The 18,211-nt window shown below is 44.6% G+C and overlaps 1 protein-coding gene across 1 annotated transcript in view; it reads right to left on the reverse strand.

Annotated features, from left to right (window-relative positions):
• Nucleotides 1-17,650, reverse strand: part of LOC112262431 (intersectin-2) — a 35,610-nt gene extending 17,960 nt beyond the window's left edge. The window contains exons 1-15 of the mRNA XM_042329823.1: nt 17,442-17,650; nt 8,966-9,049; nt 6,964-7,056; nt 6,801-6,864; nt 6,518-6,696; nt 6,079-6,435; nt 5,762-5,852; nt 5,462-5,604; nt 4,694-4,757; nt 4,276-4,559; nt 3,864-4,126; nt 3,620-3,769; nt 728-868; nt 522-609; nt 143-282 (exon numbers count right to left, since the gene is read on the reverse strand). Coding sequence (XP_042185757.1) covers nt 143-282; nt 522-609; nt 728-868; nt 3,620-3,769; nt 3,864-4,126; nt 4,276-4,559; nt 4,694-4,757; nt 5,462-5,604; nt 5,762-5,852; nt 6,079-6,435; nt 6,518-6,696; nt 6,801-6,864; nt 6,964-7,056; nt 8,966-8,972 — 2,064 coding nt within the window. The 5' untranslated portion in view covers nt 8,973-9,049; nt 17,442-17,650. The remainder of the gene's footprint in view (nt 1-142; nt 283-521; nt 610-727; nt 869-3,619; nt 3,770-3,863; nt 4,127-4,275; nt 4,560-4,693; nt 4,758-5,461; nt 5,605-5,761; nt 5,853-6,078; nt 6,436-6,517; nt 6,697-6,800; nt 6,865-6,963; nt 7,057-8,965; nt 9,050-17,441) is intronic.
• Between the last annotated feature and the right edge of the window lie 561 nt (nt 17,651-18,211).

Below are 18,211 nucleotides of genomic sequence, written 5' to 3' on the forward strand. Positions count from 1 at the left end.
TTCTCAACTTGCCTACCTGGTTAAATAAAGCTGAAATAAATACTTCAACATATTACCATAACATTTGAGCGAGTGAGTGTTAATATTCACCGAGACATGGGTGTTAGACATCCAGCTGACCTAAAATGTTAAATGTCCGTACCTGTATGTCGTTCTGGTACTGGTCCATGTCGGCCAGTTTAGCAGCAGTCTCGTTCTCCAGAGCATCCAGCTGCTGCTTCAGTTTGCGACACACTCCGTCCTTCTCACTGGCGCTGCGCTTCAGTGTGGACATGGTGGAGACTGGAGAAGAAGAGTTGAGAATGACAGGAGGAAAATGTTCAGTAGAATTCACTATGGTTTTCCAACATAGGTTCCTATTCAGTCATGTGAGATTGTTATGTTTGACTGAAGGGGAAAATGTGTCTAGTCTAGCCATATAACCCAGTCCTACTGTATAAACAATCCATAAACACTAGTCTAGCACACCACCACAGCCTAAATTAGCCCCAGTCTCAACCTAACCTAACCCCAGCCCATACCAGGCAGGTTGTTGAGGGCCATGTTCCTCAGTTTGTCACTGAGCCTCTGCTGTTCTGGAGTCAGCTGGGACAGCTTCCTCTGGTACTCCTTAAGCACAGGAACAAATGCATCATCAGGAGGGGGGGAGACAACGACACACCAGAAACACGAAGGAAGGAATGAGGCAAACAGTAACTGAGAATACAGTTAATACTGAGACAGACACCTCTAGTTGTCTCTGCAGGGAGTTTATGTCCAGTCTGCTTGTGTCTCGTCTCTGGTTGGTCAGCTCCAGCTCGCTCCGCTGCACCTTCCTCTTGCTCTGAGCATCATGCAGCCGCTCAGAGATCTGCCTGTGTTTGTTACCCTAGGAGAGAGATGTGGTCAGGTATAGTTGGGATTCTGGTAGATTAGGAACTATGACACCAATGGAGAAACAGAGTGATTGAGTATGCCAATGAAGCTCATTTGAATTTAAGTGAGTGAAAATGGGAGAGAGAGTGAAAGAGTGAGTGTGACTGACTATAGCCGTGCATGTGCGCACGTGTAGCCTAGGGCTGTGGAGGTCATGAAATTGTCAGCTGTCGATTGTCAAGGAAATAACTGCCGGTCTCACGGTAATTGACCGTTAATTAACAAAACACATTTAGCATCTCCTGGCTTCCACACATAGAATACAAGCCACTGATGCAGACCTTTGGAACATCTCCATTTAATATAGCCTACACCATCAGAATAAATCCATGATTTATTTTAGACAGGACTAAAGAAACATGTTATGAAGAAAATGTTGTCTATTTCAGAAGAACAGAATAGCATACTCTGAGATGTCCTTATGTTAGGTCCTGATCCGGCTATGCCACATGGGCTACACTAGTTCATTTAGCAGACAAGATTAGCCTAGAATTCCGTGGTATTCTTTTATATTATTTCATAGTATGAAGAATACAATTGAACATAGCTGAATAAAATTGAAAGGATGGTTTCTCCAAATGATTTCTGAGGGAGTGCGCACATGGGGCTATTCTGTGTTGAGCAGTTAACAAAGACACAGGTCCTCCTATATGCTTAATTAAGAGTAATTTATGCAACTTTAGTTTCAAAAGTTGGGCGATATGTTTAGATTTTTTTATAAATTCTAAGGCTGCATGATGGGACACTAATGATGATTTGAAAAAAGTTGCATGAAAAGCATGAGCTCTGCTTTGCTTCTTACACAAGCTTCATCAGTCTCTCATTCACAATTTGACAAGCACTTGATAATGCCTTGAATTTCCAGGCAGCATCCCCCTAGTATGGCCGTAATGCCCCTTTAAAAAAATCCATGCCTTTTGAGGCCAATATTGGGCTGAATATAATAATGAAATTCTTCAGATCACAGGCTGCGTGTTCCGAAGCACCTCTCACTCACATGGCTCTCTCAGATATCTAAATACTTATTGGCCAATGACGGTCACGTGATCGGGTTCTTCTCACAGGCATCCATCTCAGCTCCAAAGTAGGCTACAAGTGAAGACTGATACGTCAGGGACGCAGTTGCGCACGTCCTTCTTATTGAATTCTGAGGTACATATTGAAGATGCTAGAAGAACTATCCACATTTACTTTTCATCAGCCAACAAGATGAGTAAGCCCTAACAAACAGCAAAAGCACTAGCCTATGTCAATCTACTATCCCCTATAGTACAAAAGTGTACCTATTCTATTGATCAACTAGGGGCGGCAGCGTAGCCTAGTGGTTAGAGCATTGGACTAGTAACCGAAAGGTTGCAAGTTCTAATCCCCGAGCTGACAAGGTACAAATCTGTCGTTCTGCCCCTGAACAGGCAGTTAACCCACTGTTCCTAGGCCGTCATTGAAAATAAGAATTTGTTCTTAACTGACTTGCCTAGTAAAATAAAGGTAAAAAAAAAATAATAATAAATAAATAAAAAAAACTTGTCGTTCTGTCAAACAGTCTGGGACAGTTGTGGGATGCGATAGATCCCAAATTAACACAACCACTCACCCAGAAAAAACCTTTCGAAAGCAATGAGCCTGACGCAACAGATCAGATCGTTTAGCTTAAAATGTTATTAGGCTATTTCATCACATTATAAGCGCAGCCATGCGCACACGGCAGTAGGCTAAAAGCACAAATGTTCCAAAACGCAATCAATTAGGGGGAAACACCATTCTCAAAAGTGACCGCAAATGCGATTTCGCATAAAATGCTTTATAATAAAGGTGCATTATTATGGTGAAAGTGATCTTTCCTAAACTTGAAACTCACGTGCAGCCTACGTATGCCAGTTAGGCTCTACACCGGTTGTAAAGCAGATTAATGTGCTTCATTTCAATAAGTTATTTGGCCACTTTAGTTGTGATACAAACCTTATCGAAACATATAGGCCTATGGGCTAAGCTACAAGAGGTGTGAGACTATGACTTGAAAGAGTTGCACAAAAAAAGGCATGCGCTGTTTCTTGCATTACTGCACACAAGCTGGGCATCATTCACAAGTGATAGGTTAATATTGTCACCCATCAGACTGTTCCTGATTTAATCTTGTCTTCACATATTTGAAATAATATAAACGTGTGAAATTAGTTTCGATTTAGAATGGACCATTATCTGTCTCGGAACAGGGGGGAAAAATACATGTCATCTAAGCATTTAAATAGTGAATGGAGGACGCTTTTCCTGTGGTTCATTTTCTTGCCAGCCAAGTAGGTTATACTCCTGTTGTAAATATAAGCAATGTGCTTAATATTAGGAGAGTTGAGAAATAAATACAATAGGCCTAGCCTATAGAATTCTGATGGGATCCTCTTTTTAAGAGGCCATCAAAACTCTGTTTTCTCACGCAAATGCATAGCCTAATGAAATGTTGAGCAACATGAGATCATAGGCTCTCATGTTTGATTGGATGTTAAATTTTATTTGCATTGACGTCAGCGTTAGAGGGACAATAGGGTGCTGAGTACCAGGCAGTTACCACGTTTGGTAAGTTACTAATGACCATCAGCAGCATCAGAGCTTGGAGAAGTCTAGTTACCGTGACTGCGGTCATGACTCGTGACTGCCGGTGGGTGTGGCAGTAATTACGGTCACCTTAACAGCCCTAGTGTAGCCTCACCACAGCCTCCAGCTCCATCTCCAGGTTCCTCTTCCTGGTTTTTAGTCTGCCGATGTCTTCCTGCTCCTGACTCTTCTGGCTCAGCAGCTCTCCTCTCCTCCTCCTCTCCCACTCCTCTTTCCTCTGGCGCTCCAACTCACGCTGCGCCACCTGGGGAACCGACACGCAGTCAAACACACACACGTGGACACACACACACACACACACACAGAGCCCTGGCCCATTATAGAACATGCCTCTTCACCTCTTTTCTCTCAATCTCCTTCAGCCTCTCCTCCTCTTTCTGTCTCTCCAGCTCCCTCTGTCGCTCTAGCCTCCTCTCCTCCTCCTTCCTTCTCCTCTCCTCCTGCTCTCTGGCCTCCCGCTCTCTCCTCTCTCGCTCCTCTCTCTCCTTCTGCTGGCGTCTCTCCTCCTCTCTCCTCTGTGTGTCCTGCAGAGCCTGTCGTCTTTTCTCCAGCTCCGCGTTCCCTCGCTCCAGGTTGGCCTTGAATTTATCCTCAAACGATACTGAGGGAGGGAGGGATGGGTGGGGAGAGAGAGGATAGGGAGACGAGTATCATAAGTCAATAGTCATTAGATGTGTACAGATGCATAATGTATGTATGTGTTGTAGTCATACAGGAGAAGAGTGAGTGGGCGTGCGTGTGTGTACATACAGTTGCTTTTGGGTTTCTGTGGTGGCTCAGCCTCCAGTTCTTCAGTGATGCCAGCATAGAGAGATAAACTGGTCCCATTCACGGCACCCCTTCCAGAAAGAGAGAGGAGAAGGGTTAGGTAGGGGTTTGTTTGTGTGTGTGTGTACCTCTGTGATGGTGGTATTAGTTCTATGGGTAGTGTGAGAGGTAAGGGTTGGGAGGTCTTGGCCATGTCCACTAGATGCATGGCCAAAATAAACTCCTCTCCTCTTAGCTTCCCATCCTTATCCACATCGGCCAGGGTCCTGACAGAGAGAGAGATACGAGAGATTAGCGCGTGCACACACATTCTTAGGTTCCTCCTTTGAAGCACGTTACTGCAAAGGTCAAACGTTCTTATACAGGTACAACTGTAAGTTGAGGATGAAGGTGTACACACCAGATGGTGGCCAGCTGTGTCTGAGTGAGCAGAGTGGTTGCCATGGCATTCCTCACCTGCTGACCTGAAATACACACACACACACACAGAATAAAGCAATCTCAGTCGATTACGTCAAGATTTATAACTTGCAGTCTTTGTGGACAACCTCCAAATTATAAGAATGATTTAAAAGGATTCAGAAACAGTTGCCAAGTGATCCTACACTGGTTTCCGACAGTGAGTCTTAAGATACAATGGCAGTTTCCCCAGAACAGGTCTGTCAAGAGGTAGCTGAGAGGAAAGGAGAAGGTGTAGATCACACACACACACACACACACACACACACACACACACACACACACACACACACACACACACATACGACCAGTAGAGCAGCAGTCTTCCACAACAAGGCCATAAGTTAGGAATGTTAAAGGCAAAGTCGTCAACCCAGTGGACACAAATTCCGACAACCACACCCCGCATTCCACAAATGCTTCGGTTCAAGTATGACACACACACAGGTATGCCAGGCTTTCCACCCATCACGAGGTGCATCTTAATCGACTCACGTGTCTTCCCTTCCTAACTACCACATGAACATTACCCCCATCTCTCATATAGCTGCATTATCCACAGTACATGCATTTTGAAAACTGACAAGGATAACACAGTAGTCAATTACTTAATTCCATTGAGGTTCCTTAGGTAAACTAAATTACCCATAGCCACCCTCCTGTCGGACGGCTGCCCATCTGTTTGCCTATATTTCCCAGCAGCACCCACCTGTGAGGTATCCCGTCATGTGTTTGTCGAGGCTGTTGAACTGCTGTCTGTATTTCAGGCGCGAGGCCTGAGGCACGGCCCAGTCAGAGGGCGCCGTCTTAGGAGAACTTCCTGCCAGGGAGGTGGTGGATGAAGAGTTGGAGCTGGAGTGGAGAGAGAGAGAGACGCAGTTGGATAGAGAGAGCGAGAAAGATGGATGGCGAGAGAGAGCATATTATAGAGTTAGCCCATGTAGAAACAGTCCATTGGCATCTAAATTGGTAGAGATGTAGGTCAGATCCTATAAAGTGTGTGTGTTACCTGCTTGAGCCTAGGTCCAGCAGTGACGTAGCTTTGTTCATCCCAGGAGAGAAACCCAGAGGAGAGGTGTAGGACACAGAGAGAGGCAGGCCTTGACACACACACGCATTATAAAAGTCCTTATCAATTTCAACTGAGATTTACCATTTGGTTACATTGCAAATACACCATGATATCCACTCAGTTATTGAGAATGGTGACACAGCAGTTTCTACTCTCTATTCACTTCCATACAGATTGAGAGAGAGAGAGAGAGGGTGGGGGTTGAAGGAAAGAGAGAGAAAGATGGAGAAAGAGAGAGCCTGTCCTCCTCTTACCTGTCCCCATGTGTCCTGGTGGAAGTTGCTGTAGGATACCCATAGTGCCATTGGGGAGAGCGGGGCTGCCCAGGGACGGCAGCAGGGGCATTGTTGACGTGGCAACCAGGGGGACCATGCCTGTTGCCATTGGGACCATAGGAGTGAGGCCAGTCACAGGGGCCATGGGTGAGAGGTTAGGGGTCATGGATGAGAGGTTAGGGGTCATGGATGAGAGGTTAGGGGTCATGGATGAGAGGTTAGGGGTCATGGATGAGAGGTTAGGGGTCATGGATGCGAAGTTGGATGTCATGGGGATGGGGGTGAGCATGGCGATGGCTCCAGGCATCATCGACAGGTTTGGCATGGAGCCCATTCCTGGAGAGACAGAGGAAACACACATTATTAGAACGATAAGATAAAACATTGAAATAAAAAGAGAATAGAAGTGTTAACGTACCATAGCGTGAGGAGGACATGGCGCCTGTTGAGGAAGGGGCGGGCACTGGCGGCTGCTTCATGATGATTGGTAGAGATGAGGGAAGGGGTGTGCCCTGAAGTTTGAGCTTAATGAGCTTCATAGCGATGGAGAACTCCAACCTGTCCATCTTCCCATCCTTATTCATGTCAGCCAGGGCCCTGGGGGTAGAGAGAGGGTCATAACTTCCTCAGGACAATCAAGTGTGGGTGACTGGAGAGCAGCTGCCTACAAGATTTCTCCCAGCACAGAGAAGGAAGCTCACCATATCTCTGCCAGTACTGAGGAGGGAAGACCCGACTGCAGGAAGAACTTCCTGGCCTGCTCCCCTGGAGTGCGAACAAGAGAAAGAGTGAGAGCGCGAGTGAGCGACATTACAGTAGGGAGAGATTAAAATATTGGTGTGCATGCAAGCATAGTCTTGGTACCTGAGACGAAGCCCGTCGCGGGAGAGAGGGTGTCAAACTGTTTATCATGTTTGTCCCTCTCCTCTGGAGAGATAGCCCACACATTGCGGCCGCCTGGAGAAAGAGAGGAGAGATAAATAATTTTCAGATACCAATCTCAGCCCTCTGTGGGAAAGGCCTACGAATCTATAGGTACAAGGCAAACAGAGGTGTATGGTAGCAACACACACACAAAGGTTGAGCAACAACTCGCAAGACAGGAAACAGCTGAGGTTTCACAAGACAACCTCAAGCTAAAAGACACGCAATAAACACACACCAGGCAAAGCCTCTTAATATGACCAAAGAGCGACTGTATGAATAGACCGAACAAGGATGGAATTTAGACATTCAATTGTCCCCCACGATGAAATCAGGGAGGGGACTGTGGATCTGTCTCTGTCCGTTAGGCACACGCGATATATCTGACAGCTCTTGCCCAATTTTGGATGAAACTTGGGTGAATGATGTGTCTTGCAATAGAGATCCTTCATTTACAAAATTACACTTATTGGCCCAAGGGGGGCGCTGCATCATTCGTGGGGTACTATATTTACTGTTGCCTTTTTTTATTCATGGTTAGTGAAACCCAGCAGTCATACAAGACAGAACCACGCAGACCCCTTTATCTTTCGCTTGTTTCTTCTTTTAAAAAGGTGGAGGACAAACATTGTTACAGTCCCCCACAATGAAAACGGAGGGGGACTATGAATCGGTCTCCTTCCGTTCGTTCGTACGTTACATCTCAAACACTACAAGCCTGAGTTTGATGAAAGTTGGGTGAGGGCTGAGTCTTGCCATAGAGATGCGGCATTTGTAAAATACACACGGATAGGCCTAAGGGGGAGCCGTAGTAATCAACAGAAATTCCAAACATTAAAACAAGCACATCTCGTATCCCGTTTGAGTTATCGCTTCTTTATTGTTTTATTGTCCACATCAATACTACTAACATCACTTCTAGTGTCTGTGTTTAAAACCACTGATTATACGGTAATAAATAAATAAAGATAAACCAGTTCACTCTTATCTCAGTCTACATTGGCAGGCTCGGTGACTGTCCCTGACACAATCAATTCCAGCCCTGCACCATGGAACACAGTAGGCTCACTGTAATTGGGCCATGGTCTTACAGTACAGTTCAGGCCAATTTTGTTTCAGTCTATTGATTTTGACCAAGTAGGTAGAATATGTTTGTGCAGCGTTTCCCCTATATGCATTTAGCAGCGGCGCACTGCTGCTGCCATATCGTGGCTGCCACCTCAAAATGTAAATGTATAACTCTGCCATCGCTGCTGGAAACAAAATGTGAAGGGAAACACTGCTGTGATGCGACTGACTTAAAACTAGATCCGTCATCTCAGTGCCGTTTTTCCCTGTTTCAATCAGAGCACAGAACAGAACAAAATGTGAATAAAATGTTCAGTTGAAATGAATTTAAGTTACACTGAACAGGATTGAACAGGGCGTCGAGTCAGACAGGATCTATGAACAGGGCTTTGACAGGATAATTTTTATTTTATTTAACTAGACAAGTCAGTTAAGAACAAATTCTTATTTACAATGTAGGCCTACACCGGCCAAACCCGGACAACGCTGGGCCAATTATGCGCCGGTTGTGATACAGCCTGGATTCGGGTATCTGTAGTGATGCCTCTAGCACTGAGATGCAGTGTCTTAGACCGCTGCGCCACTCGGGCGTAGTGTTTGATAGGATCTATGAACAGGGGTGTAAAGTTAGATACAACACTGCTACAGCATCAGGTACAGCAGATATAGGAGCTGGACAGAGACAGACAAGAGTCGTGCTGCAGTGAACAGCCCAGTGAGCGATACACTTCACACTGCTGCTGCACCGGAGGACAAGAAAAGAGGCTCAGCAGAAAAAGACAGGAAAAAAAAACAGCTAAATGTGCCCTTGAGAGAGCAGGAGAACGTCACAGCACACACACACACACAGAGAGTAATAAAGACGTGGTCTTACCATTCATGGCTGCAGGTGGCAGAGGAGGCGGGCGGGGGGGGGGGGACTCCCGTTCTTCTACTCAGCCGGCTAGCTCGCAGTCATCTGCAAAACACACACATTAGTGTCTGCACACACACAAAACAAGCGAAACTTCCGCTCATTAATAATGGAGGGAGGGCAGAGCGCTGCTCACACCAACCTAGAGAGAGAGAGAGAGAGAGAGAGAGAGAGAGAGAGAGAGAGAGAGTGTAGCAGCTGCCCCGTTTCTCATTGGTCAGCAGGTTTCAACAGGGTTTCTCCTGTTCCTCAGTCAGGGAGTCAAACACAGAGACACCAGGGCCACGTCCCAACTCTGCTACATAGCTTCCTCTCGTTGTTCCCTAAACTTCCATCAATTCCCTTTTTATCCTGCTTGCAAGTGGACACACACATCCCATCAAGGCTACATCACAAGCATGACACCCGTAAAAGAGAAACTGCGGCCAACACATAAATACAACATAAACAACAAAAGAGCCATAATAGTGATTACACTGGTCAGAAGGAGATCATGGTAGACTGTATACATACTGATCAACCATGATGTGTGTGTTCTATTTCTTAGAAGAAACCCTTATTGTCCCCCTGAATGAAAACACCCGTCACTTGCATGCATGTCTGCCTGTCTGTCTGTCCCCACAGGTAAAGGGCAGGTAGAGAGGTGTATGAAGGAAGGTGTGTACAAACAACACAAGCACCTTCACAACCCGCTGACAGTGGTCAATACTGCAACACCGAGGAGAGCTCACAAGGAAAAGTAGCAGAAAAGTATGGAGAAAGGGAAGGGCATGTCAATGAGGCCATACAAGGAAAAGGGAGAATTCCAATGACTATACCCTTCCTGTTCCTTTCCAGTCACACACGGATACCAGCATTTCCTGTCCAGCCAGTCAGCTGACAGGAAGTCCCTGGCAGCTCTGAGGTTCTTCCTGTGGCAGCCCTCTGTGGCGGTTACATGACTCAGCCATAAAACAGTACAAAATACATGTACTCTACAGAAGCCCTTCAGGATGCTGGCGGTCCAGGCCTTAGAGTTGACCTGTCCAGTCCCCATATCAACCCTTAGCCCCTAGCCCTAGAACCTTCTACAGTGCCTTCAGAAAGTATTCGCACCCACTGACTTCTTACAAAAATATTTGTGTTACAGCCTGAATTTAAAATGGATTAAATTGAGATTGTTACTGGCCTACATACAATATTTCATAATGTCAAAGTGGAATTATGTTTTTGGAAAGGTTAAAGTTATTTTTAAATTGGAAGCTAGAATGTCTTGAGTCAATAAGTACTCAACCCCTTTGTTATGTCAAGCCTAAATAAGTTCAGGAATAAAAAATATTAAAGTTGCATGGACTGCATGGCAATAGTGTTTAACATGATTTTTGAATGACTTCCTCATCTCTGTACCCCACACATACAATTATCTGTAAGGTCCCTCTGTCGAGCAGTGAATTTCAAACACAGATGTGAAGGGGTTGGATGGGTGTACTGGTGGCACACAAGTGTGGTATTAGTGTAGGGCAAAGAGACAGAGGGAGGGATGGAGGAAGACGATAGGAGGGGGGGGGGGTAGTACAGGAGAATGTGGTCAAGCAAGATGGCCTCACAATGGGGAGCGTGCTAACCATCTGCTCCATCTATTCCCTTCTTCCTGTGGGTATTTATCCCTCTTCTGTCCCCCTAGTCCCTCCTCATGTCACTTTCCCTCTGAACCCATGTGTCCCTCTCCTTCGCCCTCCCAAATAACTTAGGATTTAAGGTGGAAGCGGTTAGGGGTTGTTTCTGCCTATGTCTGTATCAGTGAGAGAGGTGTCCGTGCACAGAAATACAGGATGCAAATTGGTTTCAGTGAACAAACACCCAGGGATCCCTGTGGAGCCTGCTGACACATACAGCAGTCTGCTCTGTCTGTACAAACACACACAAGCCCCCTGCCTTGCTGTTATTTGCATGTGTTTTGCATCGTGTGGTAAAATCAGGAGCGGGTCAAGCTGAAAAAAGGTGAACACTGAGCAGCACAACAGTAGAGACTGGAGTCTCGACAGATCAGACAACACCATGTTAAAAATAAAGAAAGCATCAGATCAGATGATTCTACACTGACTACATCCTCGTTGAGAATGAAAGATAAAATACAGGTACAGTGTGTGAACAGTGTGGGAACTCTGGGCGAGTAGAGATGGCATCATCACCACACGAGTTAACCCTGTTATTATTCTCCCCTCTCTGTCAGACACGTGTTTATTTTTTTACCTGACACCCAATCAGGGCTGAGATCCAGAGAGTTAACAGGAAGGAGAGAGAGTAGGAACAATGCAGAGTCACTGCATATACCTATCACTGGTTGATTTCCCATCTGAGCATTAAGAGTCTCTCCCTGAAACAGAGCTCACACAGACAGACACCTCCACTAGGGATGGGCATTTGACTGACGAGTACACACATTATTTTATTTTGAGTAGTCTAATAAATAAATAAATAAAAAACTGAACAAGACCCACGCTGGAAAATAATTTCAGCATTTATCAACATTGAGTGTCCAATACATTAACACCTTCCTAATATTGAGTTGCACCCCTCTCCCCCCTCTCTTCCCCTTCATCTACACTGATTGAAGCGGATTTAACAAGTGACATCAATAAGGGATGATTTAATAACTTTTTTCAAGGTGACAAACCAAAATCAGTCTTTCGATATACAGACATTTTATTTAGTTTATTCTGCCTGTCCTTGGACACGACATGTTTGGTGAGTACGTATATATGCTTTTCTGATGAAAATATCACACAAATGTTTTTGTTATTTTCAGTGTGGAACCCGTCTATATTTAGAGGGTGGTAATAGCCTAGGCCAGTGGTTCCCAAATGTTTTATAGTCCCGTAGTACCCCTTCAAATATTCAACCTCCAGCTGCATACCCCCAAATGTTGTTTTTCGTCATCATTGTAAGCCTGCCACACACACACTATATGATGCAGTTATTCTTATGTTTAATAAATGTGAGTTGTCCAGCTCTTATAGGACCGGAGCACAAATAATGTAATAATCAATAACTTTGCTCTTTATTTAACCATCTTACATATAAAACATTAATTGTTCATCAAAAAATGGGAATAACTCACATAGGTTAATGAGAAGGGTGTGCTTGAAAGGATGCACATAACTCTGCAATGTTGGGTTGTATTGGAGAGAGTCAGTTTTAAATCATTTTCCACACAGAGTCTGTGCCTGTATTTAGTTTTCATGCTAGTGAGGGCCGAGACTCCACTCTCACGTTGGTACGTGGTTGCAAAGGGCATCAGTGTCTTAGCAGCGCAATATGCCAATGCAGGATACACTGAGCGCAGCCAAATCCAGAAATCTGGCAGTGGCTTCTGATTAAATTCAATTTCATAGAACCGCTTGTTACAATTTCGATGAGGCTCTCTTGTTCAGATATCGGTAAGTGGACTGGAGGCAGGGCATGAAAGGGATAACGAATCCAATTGTTTGTGACATCTGTTTTGGGAAAGTAATTGCGCACCAAACTCACTCAGGTGCTTCGCTATATCACATTTGACATTGTCCGTAAGTTTGAGTTTATTTGCACACAAAAAATAAATCATACAACGATGGAAAGACCTGTGTGTTGTCCTTGATAATGCAGAGAGAGAAGAGCTCCAACTTCTTAATCATAGCCTCAATTTTGTACCCCACATTGAATATAGTTGCGGAGAGTCCCTGTGATCCTAGATTCAGATCATTCAGGCGAGAAAAAACATCACCCAGATAGGCCAGTCGCGTGAGAAACTCGTCATCAGGCAAGTGGTCAGACAAGTGAAAATTATGGTCAGTAAAGAAAACTTTCAGCTTGTCTCTTAATTTAAAAAAAATGTGTCAATACTTTGCCCCTTGATAACCAGCACACTTCTTTCTGTATGTTGTATAAGCGTTACATGGTCGCTGCCCATATCATTGTGCAGAAAATACATGAGAGTTCAGGGGCCTTGCTTTAACAATGTTAACCATTTTCACTGTAGTGTCCAAAACATATTTCAAGCCGTCAGGCACTCCCTTCGCAACAAGAGCCTCTGTGGATGCTGCAGTATACCCAAGTGGAATCGCGTTACCACTCCACTATGTCTCCGTCATGGCTTTTGCGCCATCAGTACAGATAACAACACATCTTGCCCACCAAAGTCCATTTGATGTCACAAAGCTGTCCAGTACTTAAAAAATATCCTTTCCTGTTGTCCTGGTTTCCAGCAGAGGATGTCTTCCTTAATTGACCCCCCATAAACATCACTTACATATACCAGGAGCTGTGCCAGGCCCTCTACGTCTGACTCATCCAGCTGTAACACATAGAATTCACTGGCTTGTAATTGTTTCAAAACATCTCCTGACATTATTTTTCAAATTGGCATGTTTTGTTTCTAAATGTCTGCGCAACTCTCTCAAGAGTTGTGAGAGAGTACTTTTCCACATATAACACACTGTGGCTGAAGGAAGGCACTACTCCCAATATAAGAGAACCCCAAATCAATGTAGTTCTCATCATATTTGTGCCTCTTCGATGGTCCAACGTCCCTATCTGTTGTTCGGTGCTTGCCTGGGTAAGGGGGCAGTAGCTCTTCGGCTGCATCAGATTCACAACTGTCAGTGTCCATGCTAGCTGGGCTATCAACAAATGTAGAGTTACTGATGCTAGCATTGGATGTGCTCGTGGAAACAGAACAACTTGTCGTCGGCAGGTGTAGTAATTCTTGTAGTAGCAGTACTACCAGTAGAGCTGGTATGTGTCTCTATGGACACAGGGCTATATTTTTTTTAAAGCTATTTTCGAGCAAATGAAATGAGCAGCAGCTACGTTTGGCCACATACGGACCGTTAGTGGAATTGCTGCGAGAGAATAACAGTTAATGTGATTGGATGTTAATTATTTGACTAGGCTACTAGGCTGTATTTGACATTGTGTTGTTATTTCGCTGAACACTAGATGGTTTAATTTTAGCAGTGAAATGAGGCTACTCAGGCAAGAAAGAAACAAAACTCACCCAAATGTATAGCCCCACTGGAAAATATAAATGGACTGCTTGAAAATCTGTATTATTTGGCGTACACCCCTGGGTGGGAATACCTGGCTTAGGCTAACCAACTTTAGGTGGCACTAGCAGCTCAAACAAAGTAGCTTAAGTGAAAATTGACAGGACGAAAATATTCTAAAATGGCTGCTCGTTATTTTGGAACACATATTTTCCTACTTCAATCAAACAGTCCATTTTGAATTTGTGATAAAACTGTCATCATTTGGCAAGGAATGTAGCTTGTGTATCCCATCAGTTATATACATTTTTAGGCATTTACTTCTGTAGGCCTAACGGGAGGATGTGTGCGCACTCGTGTGTGGAGGGAGCGGTCAAAATGCAATTGAGTGAATGAGACACAGAAAGGAAAGGGAATTTAGGGATAAGAGTGTGATTCTTGGCTTGGTTTGTTTTTTTGTTGTGCCCGGGAAATGCACTTGTACAAATGGAACACTAGAGTCAAAGCAAAATAACATTGTCGTCAAGACAAAATTTCACTTGCTCGTTCCGGCAGCCACAAAGCACATTCCACCAACAAATAAACAAGCTTTGGCATCAGTTCGAGTACTCATGCCCATCCCCAGACACACACACACACACAAGCTATCCTGTCACAGCTCAGGAATTCAGACTGACAGTTCTGAGAGGGAGATGGAGAGAAAGGATGAAGGCTGAGAGAAGGAAAGAGGAGAACAGAGTTGATGTAAGGTAAATATAGAGGGACAGGTCTAGCAGTGACGTGGCCTAAAGCTAATCTCACCATGGTGATATAATGAGTTTAAATGACAATAGGGGCTTTGGAAAGAATCACTGCAACATGGCCTGTACTTGAAATAGATGGTTCACCGCTTCAACCACTGCGCTCTTTCACCTAACAGACACCGTGGTGATGGAAGTTAATTATATTACTAGCTCTAATGAACACAGATGGACAAATCCACTTTCAACTCTCTAAGCCCTGCAGTGTCCATATTGCGACATCTCCGACTGGCTTAGATTAATGTTTACTTTTTTCTTTCGAAGCACGTCTCGCCCTAGCTCTACCTACATTGCTTCATCCTGGAGCCTTTGGGTGGGTTCCATCAACACGCTCCAATTCTACACAGGCCAGCTCAGATTCTCGTTATAGCGTGAAACATGTTGAACACCTCTCCAGGCATTGTAAAGATTTCATTATCTGTGTGGATCCACATAGAATTGATCTAATTGGACCCGTGCCCCCACCTCCCCAGCGAGCCACTGAAAGAGGATGGAGATCAAGTCCTCTGCTCAGAGAGAGAAGATCTAGAAATGATTAGCTCAATTGAACTCTTCTAAACTGAATTGACTGTCTGGATTAAGGCTAATCTGGATTAGCGGATGTGGAACTACTAACAAAAAAAATATTCCTGATCACAGCTGGAAATCTGATTGCTAGTAGGGACAAGCCTGAATTATAGATTACTCGAACAGACATCAAAGCTCGATCTTTAACAAGAGACACAATTTTTCTTTTAAATACTATAAAACTATTTGGTGGAATGTGCATTGTTGCTGCATGAACGGGAAAGTGACATTTTTGGCAGAACAGTTGTTTCTGTGAACTGCTGTGCTGTGTGTTAAAAGGCAGATGGATTTGTTTGCTATATCTGTGCACAAAGGTAGGCTAGCGGCCATGACACCGAGGGTCACTTCCATCATCAATGATGACCGAAACAGTGCTTTTCACCAGGAAACCAACCAATACACCACCAATGTGTAGGCTAGCCCATTTCCTTGACCAAAGTAGAACTCTGGTCTAGCTGTATAACACTCACCCACCTTGTGAGTTATTTGCTGGCCCGTGACTGTTTGGCGACACTTTTCCCGCGACAAAAGGTAAATACGTAATCGGTAGACGGTTCTGACTGAAAACTTGTTGTTTGCGTCGCCAAGCAGTGTCCAAGAAATAATGATATTCAGTTGTTAGAGGCTACCACCCCCTTCCAAATTAAAACAAAACATGTACTCCATGCGGTGTCTCGCTTAGCGTGCACACACCTGTCAGGGTTTCACTCCGGTTTGTCTAGCTTATCAGCCTTGCAATCCTGGTATCATGCTGCCGCACAGGAAGTAGAACGAAGCGCGTGCACGCAACATTGACATCCATGTTTGGTTTTGATTTGGAGGAGGGTGGTAGCATCTAACAAGTGGATTTAATTGTTTCCTGGGCACTGGTCGACGATGTAAAAAACGCATTCCTTCCACGAACTACAGATATACTCAGGCTTGGGCAAAGCATTACCAAACAGGCACAAGTACAGCAAATATCTTGCACGCCTCTCCAATGGTATACCCTAAGACAGAATGTTACTGTTAAAATAACTGTACTTTCTGTTATTAACTGTATACATGATGGCGAGCACTGTGGGGTTATGTGTAGGCATAGTACCCATCAGGTCTGATGCATGCCATGGCAGCCATTTTGTGCAGGAGCACACATCCCACATCAATTGTGACAGTGGAGAGAGAGATGACAATAGGGCGACCACCACTGTCCCACATCATGCAATCGGCACTTTACACAGGGATCCTTGGACCACAGCCAACCAGCCCGTGCACTGACACAGCTCTATTTATCCCTGTCCCTCACTAGTTCTCTTGTTGATCCCTGTTCGATGGCCCTAAAGTTATGGAAAGTAGTTTGGCTGCAGTCTGTTTGAGTGTTAAATAATCAACCTTCATCATCTGTATACTGACATCAGGTGAGTCCGGACCATTCAGCACTACCCAAATGAATACAGGCAGGACAGTACAGGCTAACAATTCTAATACCACGTCCACTATTAATGAAAGCTTTAACAGGAGCCTGCCTCGGGCACGGGATTTTAGGTAAGTGTAGAATCACAACACCAAGCTTTGCTGCCAGAAAACAAAAATGATTCTGTTTGGAATGACCTGGTATAATAATGATTGACATTCATGTGGAGTCCCTGAGTTCAAGTGGAGGATAGTTTAATTCATGAATAGGAGTAGCAATCTGACGCACTTCGCAGAGTGCTACATTGTACAGTAAGTACTATTGCAATCTCATTTACTTGTCTAAAGCAAGAGAGACACGTTTGTAACCTGTTCAACAAGTTCTGTTTGAGAAATCTGAGGGAGCTAACGTAGCTACCTACGCTAACATTACTTTAGGTCGTTTTCCTTCTACTAACTTCAAACAAGTTCGTGTGACGGTACACTTCTAATGGTTGATATACGTTACATATTTCAGTGTATCAAAATCGCTAAGCGTAATAACGTGGTTAGTTAAGTAGTTAACTACATTCAATCAATATTGTATTGTACGCCTAGCAGTAGCTCAATGTTCAAGCAATAACATGGACTCGCTAGGAAAGCAGTTTCGGGTGACTAACGCGTTACGTCGCTTACCTCTCAATCATCCGGCAAAAAACAACAACTACTTTCTCCACTTTTCTGTCCGCAATGAAAGTCTCTGGCGTTATGCAGTCGTCGCGTATTGGCAAAATGAGGTAATTCCGAGAAGAATGTCTAGTTTAGTCAACTGGACCTGTTGCTGACAGCTGGGTCACACGAACAACATGGCTGACAGGCGGGTGTGGGTGGACGGTGCGCGAGAACGGCTCTGTTTGACCTGGACTGGGAGGTGGAGAGACAGCGTCGGGGGCGCGCGCATGGATTTGCCCTAAACGCTGATCTAAGGTCAGTTTCAGCGGTCAGCTATTGTGCGGTTAAGACTGGTACTGCGAGAGGGTAAACTGATCCAGAATGTATATGCCTTCGGGCATTCCGACCTCCCAAGCCAGCCACACACACACACCCACAAGGCTCACTCCTCGAAGTTGCTGTTATTTGATCCATTTTGAATTTCAGTGCATGGGTAACAGAGGATCAGAGCCCCATATGAGGACAGAACATTTCCAATGACGGATTTAGAGCACCACAGTGGAGCTGTCACAATTACCCGTCAAACCTAGCGGTCAAACAGGGAAATGGTTCCAATCCTTTTCCCACCATTCATTTTTTTCCCATAGGGGATTTTAGAAACACTTAAAATAAGGGCTGTGTTTCGTGTAGGCCTACCCTGGCGTGACGTTTTGATAACCATGTAAATTTCTCTAGGACAAGGTGACTTTTATCAATATATTTGCCTGTATTTACCCCCCAGAAATGAAATGCTA

The sequence above is a fragment of the Oncorhynchus tshawytscha genome, linkage group LG11 (assembly GCF_018296145.1).
Source record: "Oncorhynchus tshawytscha isolate Ot180627B linkage group LG11, Otsh_v2.0, whole genome shotgun sequence".
NCBI lineage: Eukaryota > Metazoa > Chordata > Actinopteri > Salmoniformes > Salmonidae > Oncorhynchus > Oncorhynchus tshawytscha.